General features: G+C 36.2%; 1 protein-coding gene across 5 annotated transcripts in view; it reads left to right on the top strand.

Moving 5' to 3' along the window:
• Window positions 1-17198, top strand: part of SGCG (sarcoglycan gamma) — a 133255-nt gene that overhangs the window by 28172 nt on the left and 87885 nt on the right. For 2 of the 5 annotated variants that reach the window (XM_065630698.1, XM_065630689.1), the window contains exon 2: window positions 9794-9885. Coding sequence is in view for 1 of the 5 variants with exons in the window: in XM_065630660.1 (XP_065486732.1) it covers window positions 13027-13050 (24 nt within the window). In the remaining 4 variants the exon portion in view is untranslated. Of the gene's footprint in view, window positions 1-9793; window positions 9886-11654; window positions 11772-12990; window positions 13051-17198 lie in introns of those variants that run through there. The other 3 variants (XM_065630660.1, XM_065630679.1, XM_065630669.1) reach the window with 3 other exon arrangements.

The following is a 17198-nucleotide window of genomic DNA, read 5'->3' as shown; positions in this document are numbered from 1 at the left end:
AATACATAGATCCTTATATGATTTGTCCATTTTAAGGCATGGTTTGAGGATTAACCAAGTATCTACCCAAGACTGCTCACGTAGTTATCTCAGATTATTTGAACATGAGCGAGGAAACACCATCACCACCACCAATTTCATTAACAGAAGGCAGCAGCTGGTATTCACCAGAGGACCACTGACTGGCAATGAGATGTATTAAATCTGTTCTCTTGCAGAGAAAGACAAGAGAAGGATACAAGTTCTTGCAACATATGAGGATATAAAATGCTACTTGAGCAAAGGGGCACAATTAAATGCAGAAGAAACTCCTTTTATCTGTTGGCCTCTCCTGTAGAGGTTACATTGTATGATTAAATGAGTGAACTAATTTCCTGTATCATCTTGCAAAGCGTGTTACTGGAAAATGTTGAGTGTGTACAGATGTGTTGCTCAGAGAGCTGGTCTTCCAGATCTCAAATGCTGTTCTCCTTATCCTGTAACCTCTGTGTTAAGCATTAAGAGCAGAAATGATAACCTGCCTACAGCAGGCTGGCTACTAAAACAGCAGGCTGGCTACTAAAACAGGAGCCTCAGAATGCTCCTTCAGGGTTTGTCTCTTGTGGCAGTGAGATTAACTCCATTAGTTGATGTCAGAACAAAGTCAAACTTTCCTACAGTACTGCACCACCTGCCCTTGTCCTGGTCTCTCTGTGCATGCTCTTCACATGAAGCCTGCCCCGAGGATTGAACAACTTCCCCAGCAAACAGTCCAAACACATTTTCTTTCAACTCCTTGCAGTTTCTGAATATGTAACCTGAAGGTGAGTCATTGTCTTTGCCTTTTTGCAGTCACTTAGGCATCCATGTGGCTGCAGAAAGAGTATTCCTGTGTGCCACTGGATGCTGAATATCACAAGTACAACACTTCCATGACTTCCCAGTCTTCAACTTATGGTCTATTTAGAGACCCCATTATGAAGATTAGTATGGCTGGAGGTAATTTCTCTTCTAGCCCCAGGTGTCAAAGTGCCTATCCCTCCTTGATTCAGTCTTAAAAATTTAGGAGAACACAAGTATCCAAAAATATTGCCTCCTCTTCCTGTACCATTCTTTGGAGAAAATCTGACTATAGTATTGGCCAGATCTTTTCTTCTTTAACTGTTTCAGTAGCATGAATTAACATCATCCTTTTTGTTTACTCTGTCCTGTGGCCACCAGGAAAGACAATATATATATATTGTGACATGCACCCAGATGCTGATATCAGGCTATATGTCTGTTTTTAAAATGCAGCTTCATTCATTGTTTTTCTTCTTCTCGGGCTATTAAATAGAAAGCAGCCAAGGAGTATTAAATTCTATAAGAAATAAGAACTACTAGCTATTCATAGTAAACCAATATGTCCTTGACTTTAGAAAAAGCTTAAAATCCAAGGACATCAAGCACAGTTAATCAGAAAAGAGAAATACATTATCTGCTAGAGCTTGTTTGAGAATATAAAAATTAAGTGGTCTGGTATTAATGTTTTTGCCAAGCTCAGAATTTTAAGAATCCTGTGAGGCAGGTAAAATCAGTTAAGGTCCAACAACCACAATTAAAGAAAAAGAGCCCCAGAGATATGTGCACATTCTGAGAATCTGAAAGGCTTGGTACTCAATACTTGTGTGTTACTGGTCATCCTTTAAGGCTTCTTCCTATCAATATTCCAGGAAACATGAAGGATACTTCCTCAGAAAATGTTACAAACAGTACAGATAGCTCTAAGTCGTGGTTAAACTGGGTGTGCAGGTGATTATACTGTCAATAAAAGGGTCTATTCTGTTTTGTGCAGTAGCTGACCAGGACAACACTCTTTTACACTGATTTTGATGCTTATCTGCTTTGAGGGATTAAAAATTGATAATAGATCAGGTGAGAGGCTGTCAGACACCTTTATTTTAGGAAATGGCCATTGAATTTCTGGAAGTTGTTTCCTGCTGGAGGAGGCGGTCTGTGACTTGGCTTTCTGTTTGGTCCTGCAGCTGTTTGCTGGCAGGTGGTGGACAGGGAGTTTGCACAGCTGAAAATGAAACAACCTGCCTGGGTACCATAGTGATCCAGAGCATAAGTGAGGTGATCATACGAAGTAGGATGCAGCTGTTCTCACTTTAGCCAGTGCAAAGCTAACTAAATGTAAAGAGTAAAGATGTGAAGTAAAATGTTTTGACTAAATAACAGAAAAATGCTTTTAATCATAACATCTGTTACTTTGACTAGTTATTCTGAACCTATTATAAATCATAAGTTCAGTAAAGGCAAAACTTAGGTGTTTGATGATGTTTATTACTAAAATCAAAGCAATTTTCTCCTGTTTTGCACAACAAGATCAGCTGAGTATAACCTACTTCATTTTGTTGCCCATTTCTGTACTTGACTCTTGTTTATTCTTTTCAAAATAGCCTGTCAGAATGAGATGCCCAATTATAATAAACATTGTTCCAGATAGCACTCCAGAAAGAATGTTAAGCATGCTTTTATTCCTTGTTTAAAATAATTCAGCTATTTATTTTCCAAGTATATTCTAAATTTGCTTAATAAGGTAGGGTGTCAGATTCTTAAAGGCTGCCAAGATCATCAGTTTGCATCTGTCAATTTTAAGTCAATAGTTTTACTATGGTTACTCTGCTTGCTGTGCTTGCCCACAGCTCGGCCTTGTGGATAACCCTTCAAAATACTAGATAATTACACTATTCCCATACCTAATTTATGCATTTCAATCAAATAAGAAATAGCTTATAGTCTATTCCCTGGTTGATTATAGCTTCTTCTATCCTAAAAGGGTTACACTTATAATTTACTTGCTTTTGCCAGATGGCAAGTTCCTAATTAAATACACTTCTCATGTGCCTAATTTTTCTGCTTGCATTTTGGGAAAGCTAAAATCTCAGCAGGGCCAACAGATTGTTGGGGGTATATTATTAACATTAATAATTGTTATTTTTCCAGTCTTTGTGGTGAATGATAGTTCAAAAAGATCTGTTGGATCAAGGGCTGTGACTTAACCTTTGGTACTAAGGCTCTACTTCTATACAAGTTCAGATCTTCAAATGAGTTTCATAAAAATTATTTGCTGTACACTTCTGTTCTTGCTCTTCAAAACTGAGTTTCTTCCACAGAAGGTCAGAGCACAAATTACTATTTTATTATGGTGGTTGGTGAGAAAAGTTGTTTGTCCTTCTCCTTCCTTTCCATTGGGTAAAATCTCTTGCGGATCTCAGCTAAACACTGAGCTTCCATAGTCGGCCTGATTTAGGGCAATCATCTTGATCCAGAAAAGTGACTCTGGATTAAGTACATCAGTCTGGCATTCTTAAATATGGTTTGGTACAAAGCCTCCATGGAGTGATCTCAGGCAATCATCAATTAAGTTATATTTTTAAATGTACCTTCATTTTGTTAACCAAACATTGCCCAGGCCTTCAAGGTGAGGAATGCTTTCTGTGAACTGTTTTGCTGGGTTTACTCTGTACTGGTACAGTACAGATCTGAACTGACCTTAGCAGTTCAGAAGTGAGGGACTCAGACTTGGTTCCAGAGTGAAAAATAGAAGCACTACAAAATACAGTATATTTCTAGTTTCCAAAATAATAGCTAATGTATATGTGTTTTAGGCTGCTTTATAGCACTAAAAATGCTTTTCATTGTGCCTTTTCTTACCCTCTCCCCCAGTTTTGGTATTTTAAAACACTGAGGTTTTTTCCCCTGACACTCTTTTAGTGAGTCATAGTGTGTAGCATGATTTTGAGTGCAAAATTAAGAATAATCGACTTCAGAACACTTTTACAATAGCAACTTGTAAAATGGAAAACCATTAATCATTCAGTGTTTTACAGCATGGTTTTAAAGGAAAAGTAAAATACTTTGGGAAAATGGCATTTTCTTAGCTCGTAAAAAAACCACAGGAGATAATCAGTATTGGATAAAAGCTTTTCCTACACTGTCCACGAGAAATTGTTTCATTCAGTAACAGTGGAAATATGTCTGATTTCAGAGAACGCGTGATTTGGTTATAATGTGGCGTATACTGTGCAAACTGTTGAAGCAAAGTGTATCCTTTTGTCTGTTAGCTAATTCATCCTACTGTGCACAATGCTAATGTGAATGAACGGAGGTGGATGAGCAGATTGCCTTACTCGGAGGCTTTTTGTTCTTCTTACTTGCTGTGTTCTATTGATAAGAGTGACTGAATCAAGTAAGACTTTATGGAAGCAGAGAAGGTTGGTTGTTGCTTAAGGACATAGGAAAATACTCCAGAAAAGACTGATTTCAGAAAACATAAGTTTCCCAGCAAGTAAAAAGGCAGAGAAAGTCTGCAAGGGTCTGGGAGCCTGCAGCTCCAGAGGAGCAGGCAGGAGGAGAAACTGCCACAAAGGCCACAGAGCTGCAAGTGACATTTCACAGGTGGTAAAATGGAAACGTTGATTCTGGAGGAAACTTCAGAGTTTTCTGCAACTCATAAAATTACTGAGAGGCCAGATACCAGGTCTGAAAACAAGGATTCTCTTTGAACAAAGAGAAATGGGCAGGAAATGGCTTGTTTATAAGCCATCTTCTATTTATATTCTGTCTCACCTGGCTGCTTCCAGGTTATCTAAAAAACAAACAAACAAAACTTATACTTTATAGTGTAATTGAGATTTTAAAAACTTCTGGTTTACTTGGAGGAGATGACTGTAAAGGAAGGTTTTAAGCAGACCCCCTTCAAAGTTCTGGTTTATATGTGTAAATATAAAGACAAATTGTTTAGAAATAGGTCATGTAAACTCATGTAACTTTCTTATACAGCTGAAGTCTTCATTATTCCCCTTTGTCTTTTACACTGAATTTTCACCAGAATGTGTGAACAGAAGCAATCATGTAAAATGAAAACATTTAAAACTTTTTTTTGTCTAGATAATTGCTAAATAAAATTTAGGATATAGATTCTATATATGCTTCTTTAGCTCACTTCTTGATTTATACTAACATCCTCATTTCTCTTGGAGCAAGATTTAGTTAGGTAAATGACCACATTTTACATATTAGCTAAAACACGTTAACTCCTCCTTCGATTTTATTTTTTTCTGTTTTCTTCTGTTAGCTTTTAAATTTTAGTTCATTATTTGGAAGTACTTCTGAGATTTTTAAAGCTGAACCTGTGCAACAAAAGAAATGAAGGAAGTTCTCTTTAGCGCTCATAACAAATGATTAATAATGTATTAATTTAACTGTTTAACTGTACTCATTCTGTTTGAGCATACATGCTGGCCTGTAGTATGAACATCCCCCAATAACTTTTTCCAGTTGTTTAACAGGGAAGAATCACTATATTAAGACTGTATCTTTTCTCGTAAATATTTAACTAGCATTCCATCTTTTTATCACAGTTATTGATGACTGCAAGAATTTAATTAACTTAAGAAAATTAAACTAATGCAGGTTCCTTCTGTGAAAAGAATTGAATAATCAGTTGCTTCAAATATAAAATTGCAATCCACTAAAACTTTCTGGGCATTGAGTCTTTCAGGGAATGAACTCTGGGACCATGGTTCCTGTTATAGTGTCCTGGCCAGAGTACTGTAATTTTCTTATTGGAAAAGGAAACAATTTCCCTGTGTGCTTAACTCTTTTTTTTTTTTTTTTTTTTCTTTTCCTCTCTAATGCTTCCTCTCTGGGAAGATGCATGCTGGTACTGAATGGAAAAACTCTTCTAACTAATGAAGTAGACTCTGAATCAGAGGATTTAAACAGAGTTTTAGATGCTTTTATATGCTTTTATTTCAAGTGCAGATTAGATACACCTGCTTTATTATGCCAGAATTAAATATATATCATGTTACTGAAAAATAGCATTTAATGATAAAAGAAACTGGAGGGGCTTTTATATCTCTCGATCAGCTATGCTTCTGATATATCTGTGAGTAGGGAAGGAAACAAGAAAAATGAAAGGAGATAAAAGAAATAGGAAGAAAGGAAGGAAAAGAGGGTGGTAAACTTAATATTCTTTAGGGTTTGTATCTGTACAAACCTGTATGTAATATGAGAATGTGGGTACAGATGCAGAGCTTCCAAGTCCTATTTAACCTATTCTACCATGGAGGGACAGTCATTCTGTTTTTGGTTTTATACAGCTGCCTATACTGCGTGACAGCCATGCGTTTCACTTGAATGTTTCAGAGTTCAGATATCCCAAGGCAGAGGACTACACTATCCTGCTCGGGATGTTTAATGGGGTTGGGGTTTTTGCTTTTGTTTTTAGTAAAGGACAAGTGATGTAAAAGGAAATGTTATGACCAAAGAACATGAAACATGGTTCTTTATTGATGGTCAGTCCAGTTGGCACCTGTTGTATAATAGATGTGATTTGACATGCTGTACAGAATACAGCTGTAAAAATACTATTCTGCCTGTCACAGAGTGCTTGCAGACAGAGCTGTGAGTAGGTGCACAGTAAAACATGTCCTAAAATTAAAATCCCAATCCAAAAATGAATGAACCTGGTCAAAGTGCTTTACTCCTCTCTCCTCTCCAGAATAATGTAGAGTTTCATATAAACCAAAGTACACATTTCTTGTTTTCTTCCTGAGAAAAAGCTAACAATTAACTTCCTCAAGCCAACAGTAGTTGAATTTCATACTTAGGAGAGTGCTTGAATTATACCAGCCATGGAATAGGACAAAATAATTCCAAATCCGCTTGGACAGTTAATGTTTCGTGGGTTTTTTTTCTCTGCAGTGTTAGGCAACATCTTCTGCCTTTAAGATACTACTATAGCAAGGTCTCTCCATTGTGCCTTCCAGTCTGCATGTGAGCTGCAGACTCCAAATTAGTCTTTCCCTCCTCAAGTCTTAGAAAGGGTCAACAAACCTGGGCTTAGTTGTTAGCTTTTAGAAAAGCAATTTGTCCCATCTTACATCTACCCCAGTGCACCTGCCAGGCTCATCTTTGCACAGAGTGCAGCAGTGAGCACTAAGTACATATGCAGCTTTTGACTGGCTGCCCCACTACTTAACCTCTATAAAGATTAAACCCACAGAAATGAAATAGTTTTTAATCAGATTGTGTGAAGATGCAATCCAAGCAGAAGTTAGTATTTAACATACCCCCCAACAAACAGAGAACAACAACAACAAACCACCTAGCTTTCTGTGACGGTTTGAATCTGTTTTATATGAATTTGTTTTGTGCCTAAGTTACTTTGAAAAGAGAGTGAGCAGAGCTGGAGAACAGGAGGTGAAAAAGGTTCCTGTTCTGGAGCCACTGAATGTGCTGGGGAGGAGAGTCCAGATGACAGAATGTGACAAAAGGGATAGAGAAGGAGGAGTGTGGCAGCCAGGAGCTGGGAGATGGCAGCTGAAGCAGAGATTGAAACGCTGCTGAGATGAACAGGCAGCAGACCCACAGCCAGCCGTTTGTGCTCACAGATGGAAAAAATTCCAAGAAACAAGACATAAGGACCTACTGTGCACTGACACGCTGGGCAGTCAGATACTTATTTATAAGTCCTTTTATTTTTATCTTGTCTTGCATAGTCATTTTCAGGTTCTTCTGTTTTAGTTTGTTGATATTCTAATAAAACATAAATATTCTGAGTTTCAAAGCTGTTCTGAACCTCCTTATATGTATCATTGTAATGAAAACAGTCTAGGCAGCTCTTCCTTAAAGCCTTGTATATTTGAGAGTGTTTATATTCCAAACGATTCCTATTGGAGTATTTTCCACCTTGTTTAAGTAACTTTTTAAAACAATTACATTTTTATAGCTTTAATAGGTGCAACAGTAACTTTCAAATGTTGGTTTCTTTTAGTATGTGAAAGATTAAGTCCTCCTTTAGCTCACTGTTTTGCTCAGGTTTAGAAGATGACACGCCTTTCTAGATATTCATCATAGCTCTATTCTTAGGAATCTGTAAATGGCCTGCTGTCCTATCCCTTACAAATTTAAAAGCACATCGAACATAGCCAACTCCAAATGGTCTGGAGCGAAACAAAAAAATGTTTCCAACAGTTCTTGTGTCATGTCATATTAGAGCCTCTAGCAGCAGTGGGAAGTCAGGAGAACTGAAAGAAAAATTTTGAAAAGGTGATTTTTGTGTTGCATCATTATAGGTATATATTTTCATGTGAATTTTACTGTTTTCCCAAAGTATGTGCCATTTTATCATTAACATAAATTGCTTTTGCTGTAATGCCTGACCTCTCTGAACCTCTATCAAGGTATCTTTTAATATTTCACATGGCAAACCTTCTGTTTCATCTGGAGTTGTACATCCACACAACCTGATTTGAGCTATATTTACTGTTTGCCACATAATTACAGTTGTGCAGCATTAGAGGACCATGAAGTGGTCAAGCAGTTGGACTAGATGATCGCTTAGGTCCTGTCCATGTGAAATATTCTATTCTTTCTACTCTACTCTACTCTATTCCTAAAATTTCTTTTTTATTATTAACTGTAAAATTCTTGTGTAGTACTTTATTTCTAAGATGAACTCTGTTTTCCATAAAGGCTAGATATTCTTCTTTTGCCCTAAATGCCCTTTGCTTAACAAATCCTTATCAGACTCTTTAAGTTTGTCACAGACTTGAAAAATATCTGAATAAGTTAGAGAAGGCTTCAGGGAGACCTCACAGCAGCCTTCCAGTACCTAAGGTGGACCTACAAGAAAGATGGAGAGAGACTTTTTACAAGGGCAGGTAGTGGTGGGACAAGGGGTAATGGCTTTAAACTGAAAGAGGGGAGATTTATATTAGATAGAAGGAAGAATTTTTTCTCCATGAGGGTGGTGAGGCTCGGAACAGGCTGCTCAGAGAAGCTGTGGATGTCCCATCCCTGGAAGTGTTCAAGGCCAGGCTGGAGGGGACTTTGAGCAACCTGGTCTAGTGGAAGGTGTCCTTGCCCATGGCAAGGGGGTTGGAACTGAATTATTTTCAGGTCCTTTCCAACCCAGACAATTCTATGATTCTGTGAAGTTGACAGGACCAAATGGCTTCTGTGTCTGTTTTAGTTAGATGAATTAGTTAAACTGATATGTGATAGTCTTTGTCTACCATTGTGTTGTCTTGTACTTTGAAGGATAAGTAGGTGTTCTTGAAATCTTGTAGGTATACACAGAATTTTTTTGTCAAAAATTTTTTTTTTGCTCTAAAAAAGCAACATTTTTAATGGCAGAATATTCAAATCACAATACCTTTTTCCATTGTTTTTTCATGATGTAAGTTTGCAAGTAGTTCTAGTTAGTCAAGTGCTGGTATGAGTGGACTCTGACAATGTGGGAGATAAATATGTTTTCTTAGTTACCTTTCCAGGACTAAGCTGTCAGTCATTGACTTTGAAAATCCAATTGAAAAGGAGGTTGGCAGGTTTTGGTGAGGAATTGGGACATCAGCATTCTTGAGCGGTGAAGATAATTACTTGACAGAGAGAAAGACTTAATATTTGTACAACAGCAATGAAACACCGTCATTTAAGTCATTGTTCATTATACTAATGCGTGCTAATGCTACACGAAATTTTAACATCGCAACAGAAATATTTTTCGTTATTTTTCACATAGATGTTTGACTAATTTTCATTTCTCATTTCCTGTAAACTGTGCTGTCATGAATATTTGCAGTCCAAACAGGCGTTGGGTGTCCAGTGTTTCATTTATGTTCCACAGTGGATTTCAATCCATCACTTGTAAGATGTTGTCAGTTAAAGTAGTCAGGAGGGCAATTCAGGAATATATCTTGTTCTTTGCACATATTCATGACAATTTTTTTTTGTCTTTCCATTCTTTGCATTTAAATAGGAAGACAGCTGCCTTCAGATGATACAGAACTCACTGACAGTTGCTCTTGCATCAGTCCTACTTCATGAGAACTTCAGAAGATACTAACTGAGGTATTTATTTGTTCTTTTCATTTTTAGAATTTCTACTTTGCAGATATTAGATAGGTAGATGAGCAGACAAAAGACATCACGAATCTAGGCCAAGAAGAGTGGTGATACATGGAAAATAACACAAAAGTTCTGTCCATAAAGAGTGGTACTGGGTGATACAATCTAACCACTTTCTATAGCTGGGCACTATTTTATAAATTGAGAAATCAAATAGTTACAAATATGACAAAAGGAAACATATTAAAATGGAGTTAAAATTTTCTTTTTTTGGGGTCTTCTAGCCAGTTTTGTCTGATTCTCTGCTTTTGTCTAAGAATGGACAAAAGATTTGCAGGGAATCCCTGGACATGAATACCCAATCACCTAAATAATGGAAAATAATGAACAGTTCAAAATTATCAGGCATTTACAGGTTCCTTCCTCTAATACTTAACAGGGAATTTCAATTAAAGAAAAGCTTTGTTGTTAACACTATATAGAAATGCTTTCATCCTAGTTTATCTTCAATAAATCTGTGAGATTAAATTTAAAAGCTGTTTTAAAGATATTGATAAATATTTGATTATGAAAAATATTTGTCATTTTTGTATTCCAGTGAATTAATTCCTTTGTATAGAAAAGAACTTCTGCATCTGTATATGTAAACAGAGTCTGATAAAGGATTAATGGCCACAGAATTCATAAAGGGAAAAAAGTATCTTGTAAGCCTGTGATCAGTTGGATTTGTGTCAGTCCTAAATTTATGATCTGCAGCTGTTAAATGTCTGATAGGAGCTTCATCTTTTAAAGCATGATAACAATGTGAGTACATGGCTAGAAAAAAAGGAAACATTATGCTTTGAGAAATTAAATTGTCCAAACATATAAATGATGATTGCAATGCTTCACATAGCACTGAACTTTTTTCTGTAAAACTTACAGATGCATGGTTTAATGCTTTTTGAATTGTGGACAGCTACCAGCACAGATTCTAAAATATAGTAGGTTGAACAGAAAGTCTGTTGGTCATTGTGTAGTCAGTCTAATGTAAGCAGTGCTGGGCTGGAATTCTTGCTTCTGCATTTGAGAACTCAAAGCTTAAATGGCACTGAAAAAATAGGTCTCATAATTTCTATAAAATCATCTTAAAATATGTAATACATGCAACTTTTTAAATATATTTCTTGCTATATATATGCATCTTTCTTAAATACCAAGGATGGCTTAACTTTCTAAAAAGTTTGATAATTGTTAGTGTAGCTATTGTATAAAATTTATATGTGCTATTATAGCTATGTTATAATATATATAGTTCCTTTTTTTAAAGAGACTTCAAATACCAGCCAGCATAGATTATAGTTAAAATATTGTTAACATTAAAATTAAAAGTATTCACAAAAACAACTAGTAAAATTGAGTTGGATGTTACATATAGGTTCAGAAAAGAAAGCAGACGTCTCTTTTGTTTCTAGTTTTGCATCGTATACTGTCAGCAGCTAACTGTGGTAATGGTTTTTACGTGAAAATTCTATGAAGTGCTGCATATTCTCAGATTTTAATAAAGTAGTTGATGTTATGTGACAGGTTGGGCCATTTTAGTACGAATTATGGATCGGTTGTGTCTTACAGTGGGGCAGTTCATTTCTGGAGTCAGTACACAGGCATTTTAGCAGTAGAATTAGCCGCTTATGTCACAGATTATAATTAGCTGTGTCTGTATGCCAGAGCAACAGGATGGAATGCAAAACACAGCCAAACATGTGAACGAATTTTCTTGCAGTGATATTTGGCCAGGCCTAAAATATTCCACTCCAGATTTGAAAGTAGTGGAAAAGTTAGACAGTTCTCTCTTGGGAAGAGACTGGTTGTAGTTTATTCGGAAGTCCACATTGTTTCAGATCTCTAAGGTAAGTAACAATTCTTAAAATTTCTTTTTATATCTGTATTAAAATATTAGCATACTAATAGATGAATTGGGTGTTGTTTGTTCTTATTAGATGGGTGTATTGAGCTTCTCCCCCATCTGATTTTCTATTCAGGCTGATTTTCTCCTCATTTAAAGATCACGTTGATGCTTGTGTAATTTATTTTAGGACCTAAATTTAAGTGTTCATACTTATATACTATTATTATTTTAGATTCTGACAGTTTAATTATATTTATTTTTACAATTAAATGCAGTATTAAGTTGCACAGTTTAAACTTGCACTTGTGTAATACTAAGAAGCTAACTTTTAGTACTTTTAAAATCTTTTGCAATATCATATTCCTGTACTTTTAGAAATATCTGATTTGAAATAGCAAACCTCTGTTGTTTGCAGGTCTAAGTTTTTCTCAGTTTATCTATCACATACTGAAAGTTAAATTTAGTCAAGAGTGGATCCATGCTTCTGCTCAACACTTTTTGGCTTGACAGTGTGATAATAACCTTCCGTCTGAGGAGCTGTTACCAAATCAGTTCTAAGTTCTGCGAAGCATACTTACATTAATATGGAGCATCCAACTATATGTATACAGAACTCCTTTTCCAACTTTGTAATCTCCTGGAATTCAAATACATTTTTTCTTGGATAATTTCACTGACTGAAAGAAAATTACTAACTAGGTATCAGTGGCTTACTGACTCATTATCAAATGATTTATTTGATCATACTTGGTGCTTACACAGCATATTTAATCGTGCGTCAGAATGAGCACATAAGTTCACAAAACGGTATTGCCAAAGTGTAGGAACGTTATTTGACTGCATCAACACCAGTCAGCTAGGCTCCTTTTAGAGAGATATGAGTGGTTTCACCATACCTGTCTCAAACCTCCTCCCACTTGAGGAGGAGGTGAATCAGGTCCCAGGAGTGTCTGACTCTATGCATTGCCTGTGGAGGGGTCCTAGGGAAATGTGGCTGATGTTGTCTGTGTTTGGCAAGATGAATTCTGGCCTGCATAGCCACATCTAAATGAGTAATCTGCATGAGTGACTGTAGTAACTTTGTGCCATGGACTTAAAAAAGTTTGCAATCAGTTAAGATTTTGGAAGTTTTAGTTGTGATGCATAGTCACAACTGATGCCACTTCGTCTGAGATGAATGCCCGCTTATCTTCTAAACAAATGTGCTATTCACATATTAGATATAGACCTCCTTTCCACTATGTAATGAAGAACAAATGGTCCTAGAATACCACCAAAGGGTAAGAACAACTGCATGGTGTTAAATTAAAAATAAAAGGATCTAAATTAAGCCCAGCATTAGAGGAAGCCATTTAAAATCTCTTTTCTAAACCTTTACCCTTTTGCTAATAACGTGCAACTTTTTCCTGGTTAAAAGCAGGCTATATTTTAGTTTTTATTCCTAATCATAAGGCTCTACTAACAATATGAAGATGCAATATTCATCCTTACTGTAATAGGTTTGTAACTATACAGATGTGTGACTATACTTTATGTTGAGAATCCTCATGCAAGAATGTATGTTTTAAGCTAAGGGAAAAGAGCTTTGGAGGAACCGTTGAAAGAAAGAAATGGATGTATTTGTATCACACAAACCAAAGCCTCTGTCGACAAGCACAGAAATGTTGGGTGTACAAAGATCCTCTTTCTTGAACAACCTTTTAAGATTTATTCCTTCCTGTGAAAAGTAATAGCTTTTACATGAGATAAAAATCCCAGGTCCGGACCTCTTACAAGTTTTAATTATTTTCATGACTTGGAATTAAGTAAGCTGGATTTCCTGTGGACTTATTTCACAAGGTTGATTGTCTTAGATGTTTAACGAGCAGTGACTGAAGGTTTTCTGTAGCAGAGACATTTACAAAGTCTTTCATACAGGTTTTCTGATATCTAATAAGGTTTTATTGCCCACTGCAGTCTCTCAGTGGAGACATAAACGGGGTTTCTTCTTCTCTGTTCTCTCTCATTTTCAGAAACTTTGTAGGTATGTAGTGTTTCTGAGACCTCTGCTTGTCTGTTGAATTTGGTTGAAATTGCCCAAGAAGCTCAAAAGCTATTGTAGGGCGGAGGGAAATAAATGGGAGACAGACAATTTAGGCAGTGATATAGAATGTAGTTGCTTTTTTGTTTATTTAACCAGGCTAAAAGCTTTATGGCAGTTTGGATAACAGTTTAATTCAATATCCTGGTCAAATTTTCAGTTTAAGTAACAATATTCTCACTATTTAATCCATCTGTAGCTTTGGCTACCTGGGTCAGTCTTCTCATTAAACCTTTCTGTATATCTGCCAGAAGCTGTTTAACTGCTCCTGCATTTCATGCCATGGTGGGTTATGTTGCTGTGGAGGATGGAGAACTACTACTGTATAAGAAAGTGAAGAGGAATATACACTAAAGTACATCAATATTTTGTAAAATGGAGTATGGTATGTGCTAAGTGTTGGACATTGCTGGTATTAGCCAAAAACCACATGGTTTTCACTAAGACATATAGTATGTTTATTTGTGTGTATGTATATCCTGAAGGTTGTCTGTAAGAATCACGTATATATATATTTTCAATAATGGGCTGTAGAGGTGGAATCATATTGTAGTAAAGCTTGTTAAAACTCTTCAGTTCCTCCTTGTTTATTTGCTGTGTGGTCAGTACTCTGAGGAAGAAAAGAAGACTCAGTACATTTTCTTCCCATTAGCTTTTTTTGGTAGTGCAAGATACTAAATTTTAGATGGGCTTTTTGCATCATTGGCTCATTAGTTCTGCATACTAGTGACTTTCAGGAAAGGCTGGCTGTGTAGTGTCCCTCAGCCTCTGTTTCAAGTCAAAGTTTCGCATAGGTCCTACTTTGAATTTCCAAGTGTGCAGCCTCTGTCACTGATGGCTGCTGATGGAAGGAGATGTGTCTGCAAAGTTCCGCTGCACTCAATTTCCTCAGTTTTGAGGAAACAGAGATCGAAGTGAGGGACAGTAATAAGTAAGTAAAAAACATGTTTTTCTGACTCTGGACTGCTGAAAGCAGCATCCAAAGGTCTGTTCTAGTCCAGCTTTGAACTGGAATAGATGATCTGCAGAGGTCCATTGCAGCCTAATGTTTTTTGGCATTCCCAGAACTTGTTCAGAAATATTTTCCTGGATATTCCCTTTACTATTATTATTTACCTACCAGTCTTGATTACTCCCCTGCTTGTCTTACTAGCTGATCTAATCTGCAGTGTTTCAGATTTAATGTCCACTTTCTGTATGAGGAGGGCATCACAGTTTACCAAATAAGATATGTCTGGGGAGTTTGGTTGCTAGCAGTATTCTCAAGTCACTGATGGACCGCCATAAAGTACCTGTAAATCGGTAAGAATTGACTGTAATAATGGATTTAATTTTACTTGGAAATACAAGGAAGAAAATGGATGAATTCAGAGCTTAAAGCCCAAAAAGTAACAGTGAGTATTACTTTAATATCAGCATTCCCTGTGAGCTGAAAAGTCACAGGAGGATATTTGGGAGACTGGCAGAAAAGGTTGTTTGCCTGAGCGAAAGTTTTCATACTAGGGATAAGAAAGATAGATTTCATAATGTAGAGGACAAAGAAATTAATTGGGGCTTGGCCCAGGTGACATGGTGAACACTCCCAAAAGTCAGCATGGATGAGGCAGATAAGGCTGTGTCAGGTTTGGTTCCCTCCACATTCCTGTAACAATATCCTGATAAGCTTGTACCTCCATATTACAGCTCAGGGCTTCTAGTGTATATTCTGGTTCTACAAAAAGACAGTTATATTTGAGGGCTAAAGAGGTGAAAGTTTACCCAGAGGGCACCCAGAGCCAAGTTTTGTGTTGTATGGATGGACGTAGTATAGAGTTCTATGGAGATGGTGTCAAACCTTTTGTAGGGTGGGCAGCAAGACCTGGACAGGAGATGGTAGTCCTATGCTGTTTATGCTACTTTTCAGATTATTTTTCTAGGCTCAAATGCTCAAATAAACCTGATGAAGATCCTGTACACCAAAAAACTTGTCTACCTTTTCAGCCCTATTGTTTGGTGTAATGAAAGATATTTCTTTTACCCACAAAACATTTCTTCCCTGTAACATTCTACTTTTAGTTTTGTCGTGTTATGGTAGGTATTTTCCATTTAATGAAAGTATTGAAGAGGGCTTCTGAAAACTGTTATCTTGCTTAAACACAGAACTGCATTACATAATAGTATATTTCATTCTGCATGGTTTCATGAGTCATTTAATAATTATGTTCAATGCATGTGTGAAGATAATGCTTTCAAACAGAAATGCAGTTCTTATATTCATGACGTATAAGACTTTATTAATGTATTGTCATAACAGAGAAGAAACAGTTTGTAAGCTACATATGATAATCACTGTTTGTGTTTATCTGAGTATATTAAATTGAAATTCTGTTGGTAACAATTTTCATGATCTGTGGAAAGCACTTGCTTTTTAGATTTAGATTAATGTATTTTACTAATCTTGCTTTTAGTTGAACATTTATTGAACTGATAGTGTTGTGATTCACAGTTGGTGATTTGTTTTAACTGATCTTAGTCATGTTTATGGAAGACAAAGCTATGTCCCTTAGCCATATTGAAAACATCTAAAATGCTATTTAAATTAATAACACTAAAATGACTTATCTTCCTGTATCAGAAATCCTCAGGTATTTAGTAACATCTGACTTTAACTCAGGAAAAAACTCAAAACTAACACTCAAAAAATTATGTAGAAATAAGCTTTGATTTAGGATTGTTTAGTAAGTGAAGCATATAAATAGCTAGAATAAAAAATAATGAAAACAAAGGCAACAGAAAGCAAAATTATTCTCTCTTTCTTTGCTTTATCAGAAGATTCCATCTTTTGCTAACTTTCCCTCCTCTTTGTGACTTTCTTCAGTATTTCTTGGGCACTTTCTCCCCATATTTTACAATCTCCACCTATGTCTATCTTGTTTGTTTCCTGAGTGTACGCACTACTTAACCTTTTTCTCTTATCCCCAGGAGTCTACTTGCAGTATTTAATTGACTGTACTTAAATTATAGTGTGGAGACTTTTTCTTTGTTACATGTCTGATGTCATATTGTGTTAGTTCGCAGCTAAATGAAATGAGAACACTTAAAAGATGGTTTTCGTGTCCTGAAATAGATTCCAACATTGTGGTAGAAAATTTTAAATTTCAGCTGAATGTTATCCAGTATTTTCTTTTAGATTGAAGTAATAGATTTTAAAGCCATGAGGACACTCTACTTTTGTACACTAGAGGCGAACAGAAATGTCTTAGTTGTCCTTATATTGAACTAAAACCTTTCTGACACATTATTACCTTCCAGAAATGTGTGTAAGTTTGTTCTTCAACTGCCAATTAAGGAATGTATATACTTCACGTG

Source organism: Caloenas nicobarica, chromosome 1 (genome assembly GCF_036013445.1).
Source record: "Caloenas nicobarica isolate bCalNic1 chromosome 1, bCalNic1.hap1, whole genome shotgun sequence".
In the NCBI taxonomy this organism is placed as follows: domain Eukaryota; kingdom Metazoa; phylum Chordata; class Aves; order Columbiformes; family Columbidae; genus Caloenas; species Caloenas nicobarica.
Note: the sequence above shows the minus strand (reverse complement) of the source record. Positions and strands in the feature narration are given on the sequence as shown.